The sequence below is a fragment of the Molothrus ater genome, chromosome 6 (assembly GCF_012460135.2).
Source record: "Molothrus ater isolate BHLD 08-10-18 breed brown headed cowbird chromosome 6, BPBGC_Mater_1.1, whole genome shotgun sequence".
NCBI classification, from domain to species: domain Eukaryota; kingdom Metazoa; phylum Chordata; class Aves; order Passeriformes; family Icteridae; genus Molothrus; species Molothrus ater.
In genome coordinates this window covers 39,154,446-39,177,875 of record NC_050483.2, presented here as the reverse complement: position 1 = coordinate 39,177,875, position 23,430 = coordinate 39,154,446, and the positions used below count along the sequence as shown (strand labels likewise).

At 40.6% G+C, this 23,430-nt stretch overlaps 1 protein-coding gene across 1 annotated transcript; it reads left to right on the top strand.

The window, feature by feature from the left end:
• Positions 1 to 3,711: 3,711 nt before the first annotated feature.
• Positions 3,712 to 22,910, top strand: FBXO33 (F-box protein 33). Its single transcript, XM_036384830.1, has 4 exons — positions 3,712 to 4,231; positions 10,614 to 10,724; positions 16,255 to 16,940; positions 20,924 to 22,910. The coding sequence occupies exons 1-4, from the start codon at positions 3,723 to 3,725 to the stop codon at positions 21,193 to 21,195; spliced, it is 1,578 nt and encodes a 525-aa protein (XP_036240723.1). The 5' UTR covers positions 3,712 to 3,722; the 3' UTR covers positions 21,196 to 22,910.
• The last annotated feature ends 520 nt before the right edge of the window (positions 22,911 to 23,430 follow it).

Here is a 23,430-nt window from a genome sequence, read left to right as displayed (position 1 = left end):
CCTGGGATCCTCCCGTTCCCTTGGGATCGTTACCAGGACTGCAGTCTTCAGCTGCAGCCTGGTTTCTCTTCGAGTAAACCTTTTTTATATGGATTGCTACCGTACCGGTGAACATTATGCCGGAACCTTATGGAAACCTTCAATCTGCTGAGCTCCTTTTTTCCACATAAATCAATACGGAAGATATTATTCCAGGTTGTTACAGCACACGTGGAAACACCGGTTTCCTACTAATACTTTGTTTCTGTTTAGGCTTTGCTCTGACTTGCTGCTCTGTCTCTTCTTGCTAATGATGGAAAACTCCTGGAGTTCACTGTAGCTCACCAAAAAAAATGTACCAAGTTACTAATTCCAGAAACATACATGTCTTTGCAATGTACTTAAAAAAACAATAAAGGACTGAGTAATTTTAAAAAAACTTGCACTTTGGTTTTAGCTTGTTATCTGTACATGACCAGGACAGGGCACCTGAAGAAGCTGGCAGCCTCTGGTCCTGACCTTAGCAGCTGAATCAGTGACCTTCAGGCCCTGTAAACTTTAACTTGGTTATGGCTAACCCATAGCTTTGGAGCCATGTGTGATTCCTGACTCCCGTGCCAGCACAGCTGCTCGTGGCACACTCCTGGTGCTGATAGGCAGTGAAAACCCTCATGCTATGGAAGTAACCCAACAGCAGCTGTCAAGGCTAGCAAAATCAGGTTTCCTGAGGCTCCCTCAGAACACTGCCTCTTCTGATCCACAATGGACTGTGAAAAAAAATCTGTGGTCACTTCTTGGTAAATGTCTGTTATCTCTTGCCTTGAACTACTTTGGAATGATTTCTTTTTTCCAGTTCCTCCAAGATGTGCAATATGGCTTCACGGCCTTTCAGAACATTTGAAAATTTGATTTGCAGCATAAAGATTCACAGTTATCTCCCTCAGCTTTAAATGTGCAGTGAGTGGCTTAATGGAGGAGTAATACTGACAGCCTAGTGCTTCAGCAAAAAGACTATTGACCAGCTACCTGCTGGAACCACCTGGTCACTCTATAAAGTCTGCAAGCAAATTAGATGCATGTCTTTTTCTGAGGTAATTATCCCATCAGCTTGCAGGCATTGCATTAATATTAACAAAAGCCTGCACTGTGAAATCAATTTTCAGTCAAGCTGAAGCACATTTCTGTTGTACAAGGCAGGGAAAAGTGATTCAACACCCAGAATCAACAGCCTCAGAGACTGGGCTGCCTCCGTGCCATACTGGCCCTGCAGATGGATTCTATCAGGGAATCTATAAAGTCTGGCATTTATCATATTGGACCACTCAGCCACAGTTGTGGTGGCCTGAAGCTTTAGACAGATTCATTTATTTAAGCTAACCAAAATGAAAGTAATAGCTTCTGAGACTGAATTTTTTAACACAATCCCCAAAAGCTGGAGCTCATTAAATGGCTACGCAGCAGTAACAGTAAAAGACCATTTCACTGTACTGTGGAAATATATTGAGGAATATATTCAGTGCAGGTAGCTTGGTTTGCACTGCAGTATAAGCTGCAGATTGAGTTCTCTGGATGTCTGGAGTTGGAGGTAAGAAGCTGTGAACTGCCAACCATTTGACAAGCTCAGGGACCTGTGGCCCAACCAGGTGACCAGACACTCAGAGACATGGCAGGAGCCAAGGGCCCCCAAATGTTCCCTGCTTAGACTGTGAGGGTAAAAAACCTAGGGTTTCCTTTGTTCAGGATCCCAGCTCAAGCTGTTTAGTTATTTAATCATGATTGAATTATTTTAAGGATTGGGACCAGTGAGACTGCTGTGGGAAATCTGGCTTTGAGATGGTAAGGAAACCTTGTCTGACTGTGTGAGTATGGGGGTGTGTGGGGAGTCAGGCTCACTGGGGCTGCCCACTGGGAAGGGATTTCAGTCCCAGCTTAGGTGGGTGAGAGTGTGACTGCCAGAGTAGGTCCTGGATGGTCAGACAGGAAAGTTTCCCTAACTCAGCATGCCATTTTATTACAGATTCAATACAATCCAACAAAGTTAACAACAAATGCAGAACTACTAACTTCATAAACCAACTTTTCTTGATGCTACTTTGGTAATCCAAAGGAACTGAGTCATAAAGCTTGATGCTGTTTTACATTAAGATGCTCAGTAATCTTGGAAGTCCTTTGAATCATCACCAGCTCAACAATGGGGAGTCGTTGAGTAGATATTAAAATATGGAGACATGTAGGCGCATAAGTTCCTTTCATTTGCATCCTTCTAGGCCAGATGAATTTGGCTGCTGCAGAACTTGCACCTTGACTGCCTGGGGAATTTTAGTGGAATCCACAGTGGGAGTAGAACAGCAATTACCCGAGTTGTTTATGCTGGTTCAAGTCACTTGTGCAGGTGAGTGAAGCAGCACTGGTCCCTGATGAGAGAACTGGCCCTGGGAATTTTCTGTAGTTTTACTTTCATAGCAACATCTGCCTCTACAGGCTCCTTCTCTCCAATCAGGGGGAAATGGAAGACACATTTCCCCCAGGACCAGATTCAAGAAAAGAGAACTGATGCTGTTTTTTCACCCCTGTTGTGAGACAGCAGAAACGGGTAGTCATGGAGTAAAGGGAGAGAGCTGGTTTAGATTTGGTTGTTAATGAATCTGGTTATAATGCCTGCCTACTCCGTATAGAGGGGAGTCTAGACTTCATTTCTATTAGCACATCTTTTATTATTTTGTGCGTACATTTCTGAAAACTCAGATATAAAGTTGTTAAATAAACTGTGTCCATTATTCCAAGATACTGGCAGTACTCAATTTTATTTCGATAAGTTGTTTTTCAATTATAAAAATGTATGCAATTATCAGCACTTGTTGTTCAGCCTTTACAGCATCAGCACGTAACAGACCTAAATTCTTTCAAAACTCTGTATGCACAGAAGTCACCCTTACACACCTACAGCGGATGTTGGCACGGGTTTTATAAAAGCGTGTGAGATTTAAGAAACTGAAGAGTGATAAGATTTGGAGCATTTTCTCCTGCATCGCCCCAGGCTCGCACCCGGTTCTGTCACATGTCGGACTCTGCCGTGCTCCACCTTTCCTGCGTAGTCAGCGCGTTTCCCGCGGCAGCAGCAGGAACGCTGCTGAGGTAATTTTGATGGCTCAGAGGCGTACGTGCGGTCCCGTACGGGCCTCGGCGCCGCCGCCACCAGACATCACCAGACACCCTTCCCAAGTTTTCCTAAACACCGGGGGCCGTCCTGCGTCTGCCCCCCGGCAGCGGCGGCCGCTCCCCCTGTGGAGCCCGCAGGGAATGTGGTCCCGGGCCGCGCCCCGGGCAGAGCCTCCGCCGCACTGCGTTGGGAGCCGCCGGAGGGGCGGGGAGCGGGGGGGCCGCGCCGCCGGCACGGGGTGGGGGGGGGCGGGGGGCACGGCCAACGTCCCCCGCGGGGCGGGCGCGCCGGCTCCGCCTCCCAGCCCACCGCCGGCACGTTCCATTTTCCCCGCGGGGGAACCCTCCTCTCTCCGCTGCGGCGGCCTCCGGCCGCCCCGCAGAAACAGAGCGCGGCGCCGGCGGTGTCTTCCTTCACACGCCGCCCTCAGGTCTGAGTGGTCCGGCCCACCTCTCCCTGCCGTGCCGGCCAGTGGTAGCGGCCGCTCCGCCCCTTCGCCTCCCCCGCCGGCGGCGGCGCGGGTGGTGCGTCCCAGCAGCAGGCGCGTCCCGGCCGGCGCCCGCCCCCCTGCGCCGTGTCATTGATGTTGTTGTTTGTGTCGCAGGAGCCGCAGGCCAGGCCGGGGCCGCCGCCCGGGGCCGCCGCCGCGGGGCTGGGGCCGGCGCCAGGGATGTCGGTGTGCAGGGAGGCGGTGGGCGCCGGCTCCCTGCCCAGCGAGCTGGTGGTCCACATTTTCTCCTTCCTGGCGGCCCCCGACCGGCTGCGGGCCTCGGCCGCCTGCTCGCACTGGCGGGAGTGCCTCTTCTACCCGGCGCTCTGGCCGCGCCTCCGCCTCAGCCTCCGCGTCTCGCCCGCCGAGCGCCCGCGCCTCGAGTTCCTCATGCGCAAGTGCGGCTGGTTCGTCCGTGAGCTCCGCGTACAGTTCGCCGCCGACAACTACCCCACCGGCGGCGGCGGGGCGGCGGCGGGCGAGGGCGCCGCGGTGGCGGGGGACGGGGAGGCGCCGCCGCCGCTGAGCCCGCGCTGGCTCGACCTGCTGAGGACTTACCTGGAGCTGGTGCTGTGCGTCCTGAGCAGCGTCCGCAACAACAGGTACGGCCGGGGGAGCGGCGTGCCGGGCGGGGGGCCAGACGGAGCCCCCGAGCCGCGCGGGGCCCGGTCCGGCCGTCCCGCCGGTTTCTGCGGGCGGAAACAACGCCCGAGCCGGCGGCGGCCGGTTCGTGCTGGGGCTGCGCTTGGAGCTGCTCTGTGTGTGTGTGAGAGAGGCTCTGAGTTGGGCAGGAACGGGGACGCGCCGCTTCAAGCTGCCTAATTTTTATCATATAATATGGCTTGAGGAGGAATATAGACGCTCAGACGTCCAGTCGGCGAGCGGGCTGATCGATTCGCAAAACAAATACAGCTGCAGTAATAAAAAGTTCTTCGTCTTTTGGATGGAAGCGGGGAATGCAGCTCTAACGGAGCAAGTGGAGAGCCAGGAGTCTGAATTTGCTGCATAACAAGACAGGTTTCTCACTTAAAATAAGCCTTACTACGGACAGAGCTTAGACCTTGTGTATGCTTGCAAAAAAGTATGAGAAACTAGTAAGGGGGAGTTAAAATTACAGCTCTGGCACGCTGAATTACTGCCCCAATAACATACCTTTGCCTTTCCAACTATGAGGTCTTTTGCTGTAGAAAAGCTGAGCTTTCATGCCACCTCTCGTTTTAACTGGCTGTCTGAGGTTTGAGGAGGTTTTATGTTCTTTTGTTTATTGAAAAATATGTTCACGTGTAGGACTTTCTTGGCCCAATTGAATTTAAATGGTAGAAATATTTTCGTGTGGTTTGTAGTTAAGATGTGTTTTTCACACACTTACTTTGGCAGGTTAGCTAATTTCCTCAGCTTTGAGGTCCTTAAGACAAAAATACTTGCATTCTCTTCACTGTGTGGGGGTGTGATAGAGATAATAAGATGATAATCAGATATCCTAATGTATGGCCTCTAGTCAGCATGTAAGGAAAGCAAGGGTATTACAGTTAGGTTATGATGAGTTTGGAAAGCCATGTAGGTTTTAGGATAGGAAATAGTTAATATTATTTCCCCTCTGTGTGCCTGTAGCTTCACTTATCAAGGGAAGAAAAAAAGCTGCAAGTGTTTTAGGGCATCTTTAGGATGAATTAAACCTTGTAGATGGCCTTTAGAAAACTAACTGCAACTGAGTCATGATCTTGTTACCGCCTCCTTTGATTCCAGAGGTATGAGAGAGTAGCTTGAGGCCTTCCTTGTCTTTATTTTGAATTGAAGCAAGAGAACTTTAAATGCAGTTCCTCGTTGGTTTGAGATGAATGCAAATGTGGTGTGTGAAGTCTCGCTTTCAGTTCCTCTGCTCTGTTGCCCCCAGCAGGTACTTCCTGTGGTGCAGCTGCGATGGCTGAGAGTTACAGACCTCACTTCAGAAAACAGCTCGTTAGTCCAGCTCACCTTTATCTTAATTTACTTCTTGCCCTGTGAATCCTTGGTGTGTGAATCGTGATCGTCTGTCTTGATTGGTCTCCTCTTGCATTTCAGGAGCTTTCACTTAACTGTTGACTCTGCGGGAAATCCAGTTAGTATTATAAGAGGAAAAAATGTTGAGGTGATTGTGGTGGTTGTCTGATCTGAGGCAGATATGACATGGGCTTGGAATTTTAAAATAAGTAGTATCTATAGGAGCTGTTGCACGGGGATGTTGTTAGAAAACGAAATTGTTTCTTTTTTTCCTCACTGAAGTTCGAGACTGTCAAAATTAACTGCGATGTGAGAAGGTTTTTGATACACTTTTTCTTTTGAAAAATTCTCCATAGCCTTATCTGAAATCTGTACAAGGATACTTCCTTTCTGAAGCTCATTTTACAGATTCTGTATGCACAGTGGGACTCAGGACTGCAGTAAAACACTGTGCAGAAGTAGTTGTTTCTCCAGTACCTGTTCTCTGGTAGATTAGTATCATTTTGGTGGTAAAACAGGGAAGAAAAGTTACCGACTTTGATAGGATTTTGCATTGCCATACTCTCTTGCTGTCTCTAAATCGTTTATATGCTGCTCTTTTGGCTTGAAATGAATGATGCATGACTGGGTAACACAGGGTACCTGATTATTACAGCAGGCTTTTTTTAATGAGCATTTAAAAAACTGGGGGAAGAGTGTCATAATTTACATTAAGTACTTGACCTTTTTTGAGTTTTACTTTCAGAATAGATTCTTTTTTTTCCTTGAACAGACTAGGTTTTTAGTTTATTGTGATGTTTAAGGGTTTTTTTTCCTTGCAAAGTAACTACCTATAAATTATTAGTTCTTAGGTAGAACACTGTGTTTTAGTTCTTTAAGTAGACTTTTGAGGTTGAAAAGAGGTGAGGAGGAGTATTACCATGTGCCAAATTGCTGCTTAGTTCTTACTGTGACCACCTAATGTCTAAACCAGAGACCTTGTCACCTGCTTGATGCTTAGTTTTGTCTATGGAGGGACTGCAGTCCATAATTAATTTCTCTGCTTCTCTTTATTTATCTGTAACTCAAGGGCTGTTAATAATTCCTTCTTGTTTTCACTGTATTTCACTGTATGCAAGATAGCAATTGTAATTTCCAAAATAATGTAAATGGAAATTTTTAACTTCTTCAGTGGCTGAATCACTGTAAATGCATTCCTTTTGGAATTAAGTTTAGAACAGGACAGTCTTTCAAAACTCCTGTCAGCCCTTGTGATAGCTTTTTGGCAGATAAGTTCAAAAAATGTTCCGTTTTACACTTCAGAGCTGAAAAGGAAGAAATCTGCCTTTGTGATGCTGTTTCTTAACTGTGTAGAGTTGTTTTGGAGTTTTAAATTTATTATTAAGCAATGCAGTAGCAACCTTCCTCCTTGCAAGAAAAATCATGTATTTTAAATGGCTACAGATTTCCTTGAGGATTTACAATACTGCAGGACCTAAGAAAAGTAATTACTAAAAGTAATGAAATTTCTAAATGCTCTCTTGGCTAGAGGAGAATGATGTATGGTTTTGCTACTAAGAGCATTTTCTGTACAACATGAAATTGCTAGTTTCTAAGCAAATCTGTATGTTAAGTATCTAGAAAAATATTTTGGAGTGACCTTTGCTAGTTCTGATGGAATTAAGGAAATAACAACTTGTCTACAACTTGTTTTAAAAACAACTGAAAATTTTTTGACAAATATTCCTGCTGCCAGCCAGTTACCATCCAAAAAGGTATGTTCAACGTCTGTCTTATATTTGAAGCAGAGCTCAAGTTGTTTTGTGGGTGGCAGCATATGAAGCAATAGGATTGGGACCTTGATGAGCTCTAAGAATCTATCATTTATTTAATGAAAAGGTACTAAAATAGTGCTTATAGTGATCTGTAACTTTTCCATAAGCCTTTATGTTTATGATAGCAAATGTAGCAAAATAACAAAGCTTATAACTGTTTAAAAGCTGATGTTCTACTTACTACTGAGAAAAAGGGTGTGGGGTGGGCATGATGTTTCTTAAGTCCTCATGATCTGCTCCTTCTTGATCTGATCTTTCAAAACAGAGTTCTAGAAGGCAGGGTGGGAGTGTGACAAACTTTGTTTGCACTTATGTGCATACAACAGCTAATAAGCACTTTGTGATCATTCAGTAGGAAAATCCTGTTCTTTTATGTAACTCTAAGATACCAAAGTATTGTCTCCTCTACTCCTCCTTCCTTGCTTACAAAGGAAGATAGGAAGGTAGTGACACACACACACACACCCCTCTTTTCCTCTGCAGCATGTTAAATTGTGTGACTTGTTTGATCTTTGCTGTGGAAACAAAAATGCAGATTGCTATAAAGCTCTGGTGTCTTGCTGAAGTATGGTATCTCTTGGAGTTACCAAAAATTGGTGAATTGCTCAAAGCAGTAGGCTGCATCTGGTTTTGATGTTTTCTAATGACTGTTTTCTATTGGTCTAAACAGGCAGCTGAAACTGGCAGAAACTAGTGCAGTAATACAATATGTGCCTTACCACTTTGTTCGCCTTGAATGTAAGCAAGGACATTTTGTGCTTTTTTTAAATTGGGTATTAAAAAAGACCGACCAAAACTGAAGATGGAGCCTAGTAAGGAGTTTTTTATTTCTAGTATGCTATTTGAGCTAGCGGAAAATAAATGTTTTAGAAATCCTTCCAAAACACAAGTTTTACCCCCAGCTGTATGTATGGATACTACACAGGATTAAGATGCCATTATGACTTTTAGCCAAAGATAAATAACTTTAAAATAATTTTCTTTAAATAGCAATCACTTTATGAACTCTCTGACATGAAGATGAGCAGTGAGCTGAATGTCATGGAGTTGTATAAAAGTGCAAATAGTAGCAAAAATCTAACATTGTGTTGAACTGTGATCAGATTTGTAGATGATAATAACTGTGCTGTGAATGGAAAAATAATTGGATATTGTCATTGGTTAAGTTTTCAGGCAGAGAACTTTTCCATTTGTCTCTGTACTGCATGAAATGGCAGTCAAAAAGATGAAGTAAAAATATGTGGGGTGCTAGCAATTAGTGTTCCATGTGTGCTATGCTTTGGTGGTCCTCCTAATGCCTGCCTACATCTACTATAGCATTGGCTGGTGGTATGAGTGGCACAAACTGAGACCTGTGTTTGATGTGAATATGGAGGTGATTCAGAACTGTTCTTGAGACTGCATTTTGGCTCTTGACTCTCATAAATAAGTCACCAAGATCAAAAGATAAAGGTTACTTACAGCATTGTCTGTGAACACTACTTTTCAAACCTGGTGGAGGTTTCTGCTACTTCCCTATCATACCAGATTATCTCTTACAGCTTTTGAGGAAAAAAGAGCTCAAAATACTCTCAAGTTGGGTGTGCCAGTGTTTTAGGTTTCTCTGCCAAACTTATTCTTTAGTATGGTCAGGCAATGTCTTAGTGAGATATGTAGAATATTGATCATATTTTAAGGCTTAGTTTATTTTAGTGTATCATCAGTACAATAGGCCTGTATTTAAAATACAAAATATTAAATATTTGGAATTTCAGTTGTAAATTCTAGGTATTTGACTCCAGTATTTGTCAGACTTTATATGGAGCTCATGGATCTCGCTATTAAGTTGTTGTTCTCATATAGAAAAAAAGTAGCAGGTGCAACAGTGGATAGATTTGAGGCTATCAGGGTGCTGTTTTTGAATACAGGAACTTCTCAACAGGTAAATTTTGATTTATGGTAGATAACAATTACAGACTGCAACTCATACCTACTAAAAATGTAAAACTTGGCTACTTAATCCTTTTTTGCCCCGGTCTTCTCTTGGTAGAATATCAGGTTGTACTGTGGAGGTAGTGAACTGTACCAGAGCTTCCCTATGCTTTGAGCATGGTAATCATATTGCATTTTCCTCAAGGCTGATTTGAAATACTAGTATATGCTTTGTGAGCCAGAAGAAATAAGGATTTATGGTAACCCATGTAATTGTGAGCTACAGGTTAATTGGCATCTACTGTTTAGGATTAATTTAATTTATGTGTCCATTTGTGGTGAAACTGGAGTTTCTGCCTTGTTAATTATCAATTGCAGACTAGTCCTTGTGTGTTAGGAGTAAATCTAATTTATAGGCTATATAAATAAAAGAAATGTTGACCCAAAACTAGTAGCTACAAAAATAATAATAGTAAATGCTACACAGCTACTTTAAAACTGCAGTCATTTGCATACCTCTTTCTTGATCTGTTTTAGGAATAGAAAAGATGCAAGTCAGAAAACTGAAGTAGGGAAAGGAAAAGTGACTGTCTAGTGCACTGTGTCATGTTCAGCATCAACTCAGAGGTTCTTCTTTCACTTCTTTTTAGGTATCCCTTCTAAAGGTTAAAATCATATGTCATGGTGGAGCACTATTCCTTACTGATGGGGAATATTAGAAAAGCTTCCCCTACTTTGATACAACAGAAATTAGACATTTGATTAGGGTGTGGGGAGCTTTTCCTTTTCCTGTCTGAGGTTTATGATGCCTTGATGGAGTCAAGTTTGGGCTCCCATTTGTAACCCAACTGACGTAAGTTCTCAGGCAGGGTTGTTTGTGGTTGTATTCTACTTGGGCATTAAATGCAGTGTTAAATGTTGAAAGGAGTAACTATTTGATGTTTTCATTGTGACACTTAACACACATTTTACAAGGATTAAAAATTGTGTGAAACCACTCCTGAGTTTTCTTTGTGGTGCCACAGGCTTGCTGAAAATACTCCAGTGCTGACTGAAAAGCAGTATTTGATTTTACAGCTGGTTTCAGCAGTTGGTGTAGTCCTCTTCCCCTTTAGTCTCATTTGCTGTAGTTCTCTATGTGCCTGCATAAGTTTCCCAACACAGGCTATGTGTTCCATGTAGTACTGGGGTTTATTGCCTGCGTTTGTCTTATCCAGAATGATTTCCCACACCATTTTAGTTTTGTGTACAGATTCCTTTTTATTTTGTTGTTTCCTAGGAACCTCCAGAAGTTAAGTCTCTTTGGGGATATAAGCATTCTGCAGCAACATGGAACCATATCAAATACCTACCTTGGAAAGGTTGATCCTGATGGCAAGAAGATTAAGCAGTAAGTTATATTTGTAAATTATCAAATACAGGATAATAATAATAATGAAAATAAAAAAAATAGATGACAGGACTTTCAGAAGTTCCTGAAATACGTGACTGAGAAGCTTTAAGTTTTTTACCAGGGTGAAAATCTAAGTTCTTGTTCCTGATATTTACATGAAGTAGTCTGGTTTTTTGGCTGTTGTATTTTTTGGGTTTTTTTCCCTCCATTCTCAGTAGGATGAGAATCCTTTCTTTTCTCTTTTCATTGTGTTCTAGAAACAATATTATATTAATGCCACAGAAGGGGAGGAGGGGTGAGGAGCTGTTACCAGCACCTCTTACTATTGCTGTACATGAAAAAAATTAGAAAAGGAAGTAATCTGTTGTATTTCACAAGAGTTAAAAACATATTTGTGTTATGTTCTCTTTCAAGTTTGCTCAAAACTTGAGAGAGAAACAGAGAAACTGTTGAACTGCTACAACTTATTTCAAGCTGCATCTGAAAACTAGGTTATGTATTTTCAGAATATTAGTGTGCTTGTATAGTTCAGAGGTGTATTTTAGCTTGCCATTATTACATTACAGGACAGTCCTTGAATGCTTATAATCCAAATAGTTATTTGTTCTTCTTTGGAAAAGGTTAAATACACTATAAACAGCTACTGACTTCTGGAGTAAATTACCACAGAGGGAGTGATGCTGACTTAACTATTTTAGCAGTACTGCTAAAACTTCTGATACAATAAAACCTGAATACCATAATTTTAATTTGTGTCAGTTTAAGCATCTTTCACCCAGTAGCTTGGGAGTAGAGTAAGTACAGCCACTCTAGGTCTTTACTATTTTTTGTTTTGAGTGATTTTTAGAACCAATGTAGGTATATTATCAGGTTAATGTATGTATGTGAATACAGTCATCAAACTGAATGTTTGGTCCTGACCTAAATTTGCAAACCAGTGCAAATAGAGCTGTGAGTCACATACTGTGTCTTTTTCATCTGTTATGTTTCCAGTGCAGAACTTGGGGCAATTTGTGATTCTGTCTAACATATGTACTGTAGTGCTGTGTGCAGGTAAAAGGCTCATTTGGTAAAAGCTCCTTTATTTGATACCCTTTGTGAAAATATAAATATATTATCAAATCTTTGCAAAGGGACTTGAAGAGAGCCATCTAAGCAGATGTTTGCTCAGCTGAGTGCATGGTCAAACATTTCTTCAAACCAGTATTCACATTTTGGAGCCATAAACCATTCAAAACTGATTATCTAACTTGTTTGTCTTTTAGATTAATACTAACCTTTGCACATTTTGGAATGAGCAAATAAATAACAAATGCTACTTCTTTTTAGTTTAGTTAATTTTGGTGTTGGGTTTTTGTGTTTGTTTGTTTCTTGTTGTGAGTTTTTGGTTGGTTGGTTTTTGGTTTTTTTTTTTTTTTTTGGTGGGGGTGGTGTTTTCTTTTGTTGTTTCTTTTTTGGTGGGGGGGTTATTGTTAGTAGGTTGGTTTTTTTTCTAGACTAGAACAGTGTATTTGGACCTGCCATACTTGTATAAATTAAAGGAAAGCTGACAGTGTTTTATTCAGTTGTCTGAAGTCTGAGAGCTAGTAGCAGACTTAGTTCAGAAAGTAAATCTTTATGGCTTCTTAGCCTTGTTTTGTGCATGTGGGGTTTGCATCAGTAAGCTGCAAAATGTGAATGCTGATAACTAACAGTGAAAGGTGTAAGCAACCTTTGGAGACAGTGTTACTGGTAGTTAAGGATTTTTGGAACCTGTATGGTGATGAACCTTATTAGCTGTTTCAGAAACTTCCTGCAGTCAGGGAAAAAAAAGTTGATTCCCGAAATCTGACTTTGAGCTGGGTGTAACAGACTGTAGGTGCAATCTCAGCTATTACAGAGCCATTAGGATGCTTCCTCAGGTTTTAGGTTAAGGATTTTCCTGAGGCAGAGGAAGCTTTGGAGCATATTTTCAAAAACACACGTTTGCATAAGTTTGTGATGCTTATTCCTTTTCTATACACCATATGTGTCCCTGGTTACTTTCTAAAATTCTCTTTACAACTCTGTTTCTTAGTGTTGGGATGCTCGGTGTAAACAGTTCATTTGTCTTGAGTTTAATAAAGGGTAGTTGTCTGAAATTTTGGCTTTCTGAAATCTGCTTCTCGTGATTGATCCATGTGGTTCAGATAGTTTGGTTTCCAAAAGAACCAGTTTAGCCTCTGTTATTAAACAAAATATTTTGATTGATAGTATTTAATTAAACAAATGGCCTCCATATGGACCTTGGTAATCTGTCTGCTTCCTGTCCAGGACCATGGATGTGCTTCAGTCCTGGTTAGGACTGGTTTGGGAGCTTAAACACTAACTGTGCCTGTTTAGTCAGGCTTTGGTCTGTCCTCTGGATGAAAGCATCATTTGGGACATTAATTGTGAAAGTATATTTTAAAAAAAAATTATTTTTAAGTTGTTTGTTTCAGTATAATAATTTGTAGGTTACAGGTCAATGGTGACCATCCCATAATTGCTGCCTGCAGGGAGCAAAGGGGGCTGATGGCACTTGTTGAGACATAAGTAGGCTGCATTGCTTTTTGACATGTGCTGAGTGAGTTCTGCTTGGATTTTCTGTTATATGCTGAAATTTCGGTTTTATAAGTGAGCTCTGAAATAATTGTGTTAAGTTAGCATGAGTGTTGTAGTACGTGCTGGGCAGTTGGGGTAAAATTAACGTGGTAATAGAGTGGGTGTTAATTTCCAAGAATTCATGTGTCTATTTTTCAGAATGCAGTTCAGGCTCTTTTTGCAAACTCCAGTTAGATGCAGTCTGTTTATGAAAAATAGAATGTGCATAAGAATTTGCAGGGGAGAAAAAAACCAAATCTGCTAGGCTGTTAAAAAAATTATTTGAAATATGTTAAAATTAATTACTTCTATCTTATATAGTGCTTTCTGTCTGGCCTTTTTAAAAAGTAGGTATTAAAAACAATTCAGAAATTATTGCTGTTAAATGTTCTCTATTGACATGTTTGATCTCTGTCTGGCTAAAAACTGGAGAAAGTTTTCTTAGGACCTACAGGTCATTAGAGTAGCAGCACAAATCTGCATACTTGTGTAAATACTGTGATGCTTGCAATAAAAAGTTGATTGCATTAAATCATTTTCTCTCTTTTAAAAAGTTTTTTACTGCAGTTCCCACTGGGGAAAAAAGCTACCTTAGAGTTGCAGAGTTCTGTGTCATATTTCTCTTTATTAAATTTTGCTGGCACTAAAACAATATTTTTCTAAACTCAGATGTTTAAGGTGTATGAGAACCCCAATTTAAACAGATTTTTAGTGCGGTGAGGCATATAGGTGGTAGCATTCTACTGAACACCTCAAAATTAACTTGTCATCGACAGTTCTGTAAAATATTGAAAGCACTACTAAGATTGATTACCTGGGCTATTACAAAATAAATCCTACCATTGCTGCAACCATTACAGCACCTTTTGTAGATGTGTATGGGGGGAGGGAAGAGTCTTTGGAAGAAATTTGGGATTGCTGTGGTAGAATCTTTTTCTTTGGGGGATTGTCAGATAATCTGCCTTCAATTGAACATTGGCAAGAATAATGATGAAACAAACATTGCCAGGATCAAATAAGTTTCTTCTTAATTCAAAATAAATCTAGGAATAAAATGGAAAAACTGCACTGTTGTATGGGTCTTACCTGTTGTTTAAAACAGTTTCATTTGTGTCACAGTTGTGAGTCCTCAATTTTAAATAAAATATTTGGAGAAATCTGGAAATATAGAAGTCTCTTTACCTGATGACTATCCTAGGTAAAACCTTGGGAACTGAGGTGTAGAATAAATACAGTAACCACACCAGCTTTTCCATTTGGGTGAAGCCAGGCCTTGCAAACCCAGTAACTTCATAGGAGAAGGAAGAAAGAACATGTAGGCAAGGGAGGGGATGAATAAAGATTTGCCAAGAGAGAGGATGAGTGAGCACTGATCTTTCAACTTTATTACAACAGAAGGGTTATGGGGCATCAAAGGTAGTAGGTGACAGGTTCAGAGCAAGCAAGAAGAGGAGATAATCACACTGCAAAGTTCTTTATTGTGGTTGCTAAACTCTTTTTTCCCTAAGGGGGGAACCTGGATGAATTTGTAGAAGTGAAGTCTCTGAGAGTTGCAAAATACATAAAGCCACTTCTTCTCAGAACTGAGTTACAAAGTTTTGGAAACTAGAGAGGTATTTGATAAGTTGCCCCATGTGCTTTCCTTGTTCTGTCACCTTAAGGTGCTAAGGTGCTAAGAACTATTCTCTGCTGTCAGTCAGGATACTGGCCTAAACCTTTAATTTTGCCTGGATATTATCTCTATTAAAGTTATGTGGATGAGAATAATTTTTTTAATTTTTTTGCTTAGATGTATAAACTATACAGATCCTCATAGCAGTAAAAGAAGTGTTCTGTGCAAAACCATTACCTGATTTGGGGAACAAAAATTTCTGCTGTTTTTATACTGGATCTTATTTCTTGATATTTTATGGCTTTATGGCATCTTATTTCTTGATGTCATAGCCTGGCTCAGCTGCTTCTCTGTAATGCTGACCAGGGCTTGAGATCAAATACTTTCCTACAGATGTGTCTAATATGCTAAAAGAACACTTGTCATTTGAGCAGGAGGACTCTTTTGGACCTTTACAGCTTTGGAATGGAGACTGGAAAAATACTTACATGGAGAAAGTTTTTAGAGTGTGACTGTACTATTAGAATTTAATATTGAAAAATTAAAATACTTCTGTTGCATTCTCGAACAAAAGATCTTAACATAAAGAACATCTATTCACTTATAAAAAGGGGTAGGAGAGGTGAGTGCATCAGAATAAGTTCATAGTAATCTGGCACTGATAATTTGAGATTGAAATGTTACTAGGTCCAAGTTGTTTTGGTAAAACATGAACCTGTTGGCTCTTGAAAATCCAGTTAGTTGGTCCGTTTGGAATTATTTAAAGTATCTTCTTGTATGTTTGTTCCTTACCCTTTGATGAGCAAATCAAGCGGGTAATTTCACATCATTCTAACTTACTCTCAAAACCAAGTTTGTCACCTTTCATTGAAAATTACTTTTTTTCCATACTAAATTTGCAGTTTTGGAGAAGTTAGGAAATACAAAAAGCTGTTTTTAAAAACAAGAGCTGCATTTGAAAAGCATTACAGGTTTTCTTATTTGCATAACTTTAAAATGTATGTGGGAGGGTGTTAAATACATGCGGGAAAATACATGAAGTGAAGGCTCATAGTGTGTCACCATTTTTGAAAGACAAAGTACCTATTTCTTTTAGTTTACAATTTTAACCTTTTTAGTGCAGTGGATGTTGAAATGCTCTGGGAGGTCTGCAATCTGGTTGCAGTTTATAAGAACTATAATAATAGCATCTTCCTGCAGAATAAGGCTATAAATGAGGGAAGAGTAATTCTTGAATGAAACAATTGAATGGTATGCAGTTGGTAAGACTAAACCATGTTTAATAGGATCATTGTCTGTTTTGTTTACTTACAGAATCCAACAGCTGTTTGAAGAGATATTAGGCAATAGCAGGCAATTGAAATGGCTGTCTTGTGGGTTAATGCTGCAAATAGTAACTCCCACATCATTGTCCTCCTTATCAAACCCCATAGCCAACACCATGGAACATCTGAGCTTATTGGACAACCACATCCCTGGTAATACCACTCTTATCACTGCGGTCGAATTGGAGCGTTTTGTGAATCTGCGTTCGCTCGCTTTGGATTTCTGTGATTTTACAGCTGAAATGGCAAGAGTCCTGGCTGACAGCAACCATGTGCCTTTGCATCGACTGTCTCTCCTGGTCCACAGTGTTTCCATAATGCACAAGTCATTGGACAATATGCCAAAAGATGAGAATTGGCAGGCGCTGACTCGCAACAGCACTAATCTTCGGGTCTATATAATGGCTTTTGATGTCAAGAGTGATGATATGTTAAGGATTCTTAAGCCCAGTATCCCCCTAGAGAGGATTCACTTTGACAGCTATGTCACTTGTGTTTCAGGAGCTGTTGTTGATCTCATATCCAGGCAGTATGACAAGTTCCTCACTCATTTTATACTAATGAATGATGTGATAGATATGTCTGCCTTCCCAGATCTCAGTGACAACCGGAATGAAGATCCACTTGTCTTATTAGCCTGGAGGTGCACAAGACTGTCTCTCCTAGCTGTTCATGGTAGGTAACACATTGCATGGGCATAGTATGTGGCTTTTAAATGCTTACAAGCCTTCTGCCTTTCTAATCATAGTGTGTTTTAGTGGCATGTTATACAAGACGCTGCTGCACTGTTGCTATACATGCTGTTGTTGAAGGTGTTTAATATATATGAGTTTTAAACCTGCTTGTGTCTTACTAACTTCTGTTGAGAAGTCACATAGGATTTTATTAAACTCCTCACAGAAATGAGGATAACTTAAGAAGTGAGCATTCCAGGAGGCTTATCCTGCAAGTGGTCTGCACTGTGCAAGTTCCATTAAGTGACTGGTTACGTGTACGTGAACTGAAAACATTTGCTGTTTTTCTGTGAGCTCATATGCTGGCAAGATTAGATGATTTTGCTTCCTGTTTGCAAATAACACTGGTTAAGTGCCCCAAAGCTGAGAAGAAGAAATGTGTTACCAATTTGGTAAGACTACCAGCAGATGAAGGCTGAAAAATATGTAGAGGCGGTTGCCTCACTGAGTGTGTTGGTTTCACCAGTAATACCAGAGCTAAGTTTATCCCACTTAATTTGCCATATAGTAGCAAATAACTTTTAGAATTTATTCAGCTCTGTCATCAATAGAGAACTTGGTGGTAGAAGTTACAGCAGTCTGGCAAATTTTAAGGCACCCAAAACTGAAATAATGCAGAATAATGTTTTTTTATTTGTGCTGGAATCAGCTTACCAAGACCAAGTTTGCTGATGCATGAAGGAGTTAAAGCAATGGCTATTGTGTTGCATAAGAATAAATGTGTTTCATCAGACTGCTTGGGGGAGTAAATCTCCAGTTGTTCAGTGCAAACAGGAAACCTTCACCAGGAGGTGGACATTCAGATTTCCATCAGTTGAAGTCAGAAGGTCCTGCTGAATTTGCTCTATTTGCTCTTTTTTTTTTTTTTTTTTCCTGTGGTCTTTTACTGAAAAATCATTGCTGGGGGCAGGGAAGGTATGATCAATTGGGCTGTCTCTCCTTAATAGTTTCCTGGAGAGACAGATTTTGGGTGCTGGTACATGATTGTGCCAATCTAGGTGTGGCTTTTAGCAGTTTGTTCTAGAATTTGGATACATGTTTGAGGACCTTTAAAAAAAATTAAAACTGTGTTACCTTAAATTATCCTCCTGCTACAGAAAAGCCCTCTAATATATTATCTAACTTTAAAGGCTAGTGTAAGTATCATATCAGCATATGTCTCTATTCAGTAGAAATTATTAGTCTGTGCAGAGTATTGGGAAAGCAAACATCCCTTATGCTTCTGTCTAGCAAATGGTTGTTGCTACATCACCTTTCTTTGGAGAGATGCTGTGTCTGCCTGTGTGAGAAAATGGCCAAATATCACCTTGCTGTTACATTGGGATTTGCATTCTTTACCCTTCTTTTCCCCCTCCTTGCAGCAGAAGCTGGCTAAGCTGCTTTTAAATGCCTCCTGATCTTTTCTAAGTTGTGGACATAACTTTTCTAGTACTGTACTGCAAGCATCGTTCTTGGAGAGTAGTAGCTGTAGATGGAACACTATTAGGAAGAAATATCCAGTACAGCATCTTAGCCTCATGCTTGGATTCCCTGAGATTTACCATATAATGTTTTCTGGCTCCACTTGTCATATTATATTGTGAAGTTTCCTTCAGGAAAAGGTGGTTTTGTTCAAGGTGCCATAATTTGCTTGAAGCGCTCAGGTTTCTTCTTCTGTCTCCTGAAGTGGTTATTCTTCAGCTTCCAGTGCTTCTCAGGGTTTTTTGTGTGTGTGTGTATGTTTCTTCTTCTGGTATAAGTTTACTTCTGAAAAAGCTTTTATTTCCATCTACTTGTGGCTGCCACTTGTCATTGATTGAAAGGGGAAAACATATGCTAAGGACACTTCTATGGGCTGCCTCAAGATTGTCTTTTGGGGGAAGTCATTGTCTTGCCACTGGCAAATGGTGGAAATGTCCAGGAGCCAGAGGAAGGCAGATGTTAAATACATTCTTGCAGAATGAAGAAAGGGTTGTAAAGAGTGTGTGACCATTTGGGATGGGATGGAGACAGTAGGATATCATAGTGGTATGATCTGGCACTGTGAATAAAAAGCATGGTCCATCTGTGAGAACAAAGGCCTTTTTTATTTTTTCTTCCTCCTTAAGGGAAGGATACTTCCACATGGATTTTTATGACTCTGTGTTATAAACGTCATGGTGAAGTTTTATTCTGTCCATGAGCAAAACTAAAGTTGAAATTTTTACTAGCAAGGAAGAATAAATTACAGTGTGCTCATAGTAAATTTGTTGTTCAGTGATACCAGTAGTGAAGTGATCATTTCCTCTTACCTCTGAATACTTAGCTGGACAGAGAGTTTTTGGCAGCTGGGAGGTCACAAAGAAGTTTCAGGCAGAGCTTTTGAAAGGAGAGTTCATTTAAAATGAGATTAAGTTGGGAATAAGATGGTTGTTCTGGTGCATAGAGGACCTCACCATAAAAAGTTACAGCAAAAGCCATATACCTGCCCAAATGATGGTAAAGAGTTTTGTGTACTGGGCTTTTTTTTCTTTTTTTTTTCCCTTTATTCTTGCACTTGCTTTCAAAGATTTCTTTGGTAAGTTCCTTTACAGTCGAGATAACTGGAAGGTGGTGTGAGCTCCATGTCCTGACAGGAGTGTGTCATCATACAGGGAGGAATTTTCCATTGAGTTCAATGTCCCTATTAAGGAAGGGACACTGAATTAAGCTGCCTGAATTAAAACAGGTTCATCTTCTGTGGACGGTTGTGTTGGAGGTGAAGTATCCAGCAGATGAAGATTGTGGGAATTCATGCATTTGTAATGGTTAATGTACCAGAAATGAGCCTTACAGATATGTGCAGGCTTCTTTGTTGAACACCTACCCTAACCAACATACTTCCAGAGACACAATAGAAAAAAGTAAAAGAAAACAGAACATAAATTTCTTTTATTTATTACTTTGACATCTTTTCTTCACTGTCTGACAATCTATTTTGATATGTTATGATGTAGAGCATGTTAACTGCATTGTTGGAGGACCAAACCACAGTTAGTTTTACTGCTCAGCACTTCATCTTTCCCAGTTCAAATATTGTGCAGACTGCAGCTTTACTTGGAATCTACTTGGGCATCTCACCAAGAAGTTTAGCACCTGCAAGAATGATGATCATGGCAAAAATGAGCCTTGCATTTTGCAGTGGAAGGGCTGATTTGGCAGAGCTCCCCAAAAGGGACGTTCCCATCTGTGGTTTGCATCTGAATAGGGAGGAACTTTGCATTTCTCTTAGCCAGGGCGCAGAAAGCTTACAGGTAACTGGGGGGAGTAGGAGTTTTTAAAGAGAAATGCTAATATACAGGGTCAAGAGAGGGAAGCTTTGTAATTATATTTTATCTCAGACAGAATAACAAGATACATGTAGTTTATCTTACATATATATATATATATATAATATGTACATAAACACACACACTGGGGTGACACGAAGATGCTGCAGAGGCTTTCGGTTTGTGTGCGTGCTGACTTTGTTTGTTTGGTGGTGGCTTGGTTTTTTTTAATAAGTCTACTTTCTAAAGCAATGAAAGCAAATATTTTTCTAGCATAAGCAGAGTTTTAAAGCATTCCTTTTATGCATTCAGTTAATTAATAATTCGCTTTTTTCATTCTAATTTTACTACACAGTAAATCACAGGAGGTTTGAAGTTTTATATAAACTTACAGTAGTCCACTGCTCTGCAAGTAGGAGAAAAAGATCTAGAAAAGGTTGATTAAATTGTCTGAAATATTTTTATATTTACTTATTCAGAGTGTAAAATGGGGGCTTCCCCACTTGAAACCAGAAAGCCCCCGCCATGCCCTAGGGGAATTCTGCCAGATGGAACATGATGGAATAGGTTCAGAGAGATACTGGTCTGGTATTAAGTACTAGAGTAAGAAAATACCTTGTAGGAAAATGACAGAACAACTTTGTTTTCTTTCCCATAGGTTACACAGTCTGGGCTCATAATCTTATAGCAATTGCTCGTCTTCGTGGCTCTGACCTGAAAGTACTGGAAGTCACAGAAGAAAGCATTGAATTCGACCAAGGAGAACTGGCTGATCAGGATGTGGATCCAGTACACAATTTCATTGAGCAAGTATCTCTTGGATTGGGTCGCCCTTGGCACGCCGTCATGGACATAGAGCTGCTCAGTGTCTTCACTGAGCCAACCCGTCACTTTTACAGAGAGATGCAAAGCTTCAGTGAAGGCATTTAGCTCCTTATTTACAATTCCTGTGGTTACATATGCAAGTAGGGTCCTATTATGTTTTTTCGGTAGTGTGAATTAACCCCTTTTGTGCTGTGTTTAATCAGTATTAGCTATATAGAATTATATATGTGTATTCTACTTCTTGATCAAAGAACGTAGTCGGGTATTGGTTTAGAAGCTGAAAGTGGCAGTGTTTAGGGTTTTCACGGTTAATGGACTTGTCTACCAAACCTTGCAAAGATACAGCCAAAGGCTGTCAGAGGTTGCCGGCTAACTTTACTTTAATTGAGTAACTGCATTTTGAATTCTTTTGCTATTCTATTGGAGTCCTGTGCTTGGGAGCCAACTGTTTTTAATACCCATATCCATAGCCCAGTGGATCTCTATGCTGTCATTGTGTGCTTAATCCAGTAGCATGCTACTTAATAGGCTTAAGGGACGAGAAGTCTGTCCAAGGCTGTTCACTGTAAGACTCTTACCTTGCTTGATTTCACGTGCGGATTCTGCAGCATGGCTTAACTCCATTCTCGGCTTTCCTTAGCTGCTAAGCGGCGGTGTGAAACACTAGCGGTTCAGGTTCCTGCACTTACACATCCACTCCATAAAGCTGTAGTCTTTTGGATTCTTTGCAAGCTCCTCCTTGTTTGTTCTCACGTTCTGTCATCTTCCTTAAAAGTTAGCTTTGGGCCAAAGTTTAAAAGGAGAAAGCAAGAAATGTGCGCTCCGGTGAGGTAAACGCATAACAGTGAAGATTTCAATACAAAGGTCTACACCTGCAAACAAACATTAGTCGTGAAATCCCTAACAACCAAGTCACTGGATTTTCTCTGTCAGCGCCTGTGTCAGCTGCCAAAGAATAGATTAAAAACGAAGAAGTGCCCACATGCTGGCAGGGGCAGGCCAACTTTTGGCCAGCCAGATACTGCTAGATTGTAATATATAAGGTCGAATTTCGACCTGTGGTACACAGCTGTGCTGTGGCTCAGTCAGCAACCTCAGAACTCTTAACAAACATGCACCTGTTTCACTGTGAATAGTGAATGTAAAGGAAGGAAAGGAAACAAATACAAAGCTTGTTCTATCACAGGTATGAGCTGCTATGATGCATGAAGAACATTCCATGAAGTATGTTTTAAAATCTTGTTATATCTGAGAGGCTTTAGAAGCCGATGTAACTGTTTCAGGGCAACCGCGGTACAGACGTGGTCTCTGTGAGACTTCCACCTGACCCCAGTTTTAAGTGGTACGAATGTTGTGCATTTAATGTTTAAAGGACAGTCTGCAATAATAAAGTAAGTGGCCAACGTGGGTGCCCAGCAGTGCTGAGACCTGGCTGCTATATTGTAAGCTTTGGAAAACACAATTTATGCAACAGATGTCCAGATATGATTCTATTTATGGAAAAAGTTTATATGTGTTTTACAAATGGTTTTACCATCTTATATTAAAATGACCTTTTGACAGGTGTGCGCTGTTTTGTCTCCAGTGAGCACATACCATGCGGATTTTATATGTACATCAGTAGAGTGAATCCACTGGCACAGTGTGTGTATATGCCAGATGTGGTGAGATTTTATCTTATAAATGTGATCAGATTAAAAAAAAACTCCTGACAGAAAATGTAAGGAAACCAGCTGAATGTTTGAATTGATGACTGATGTTGTATGGTTTATGTTAAATGTTATATTCTTTTAATCAATGAATAAAGCATTAAAAATTGATTGCTGTATAAAATACTTTATTGTTATCAGCATGAAGATTTCTAGAATTAAAATGCAACATCGTTCATAAGATGTGTATAACTAGTAGCTCCCATTGTGTTTAGGACAGCAGAAAAATCTAAAATAAGTCACACAATTTTTTAAAATTTGGCTGAATTTTGTCAACACTTTTTGGGGTGGTGGAGGAATGGGAAGGATGCTTTGCTAAAGATCAGACCAGTTAGCACAAACAGGATATCGTTATATGACCTATTAGACTGATACAGTAAACTGTGGACTGTAGAATATAGAAGACTATTTTTGAGAAATTACTTCATCAATTGCAATTGCTTAAATCAAAATCTAATGTGCTCAAGAAAAATGTGTAGTACTTCTTTGGTGTCCCACTATTAAATAGATTATGAATACCTGCAACGCTTCAGTTTGACGTTTTATCCGTACTCAGAGTACACAGCTGTGCCTTCTGAATGAAAGCTGCAATGTCTGCTCAGCTGTTGGAGAGCTGCTGTGCCCTGCAGTG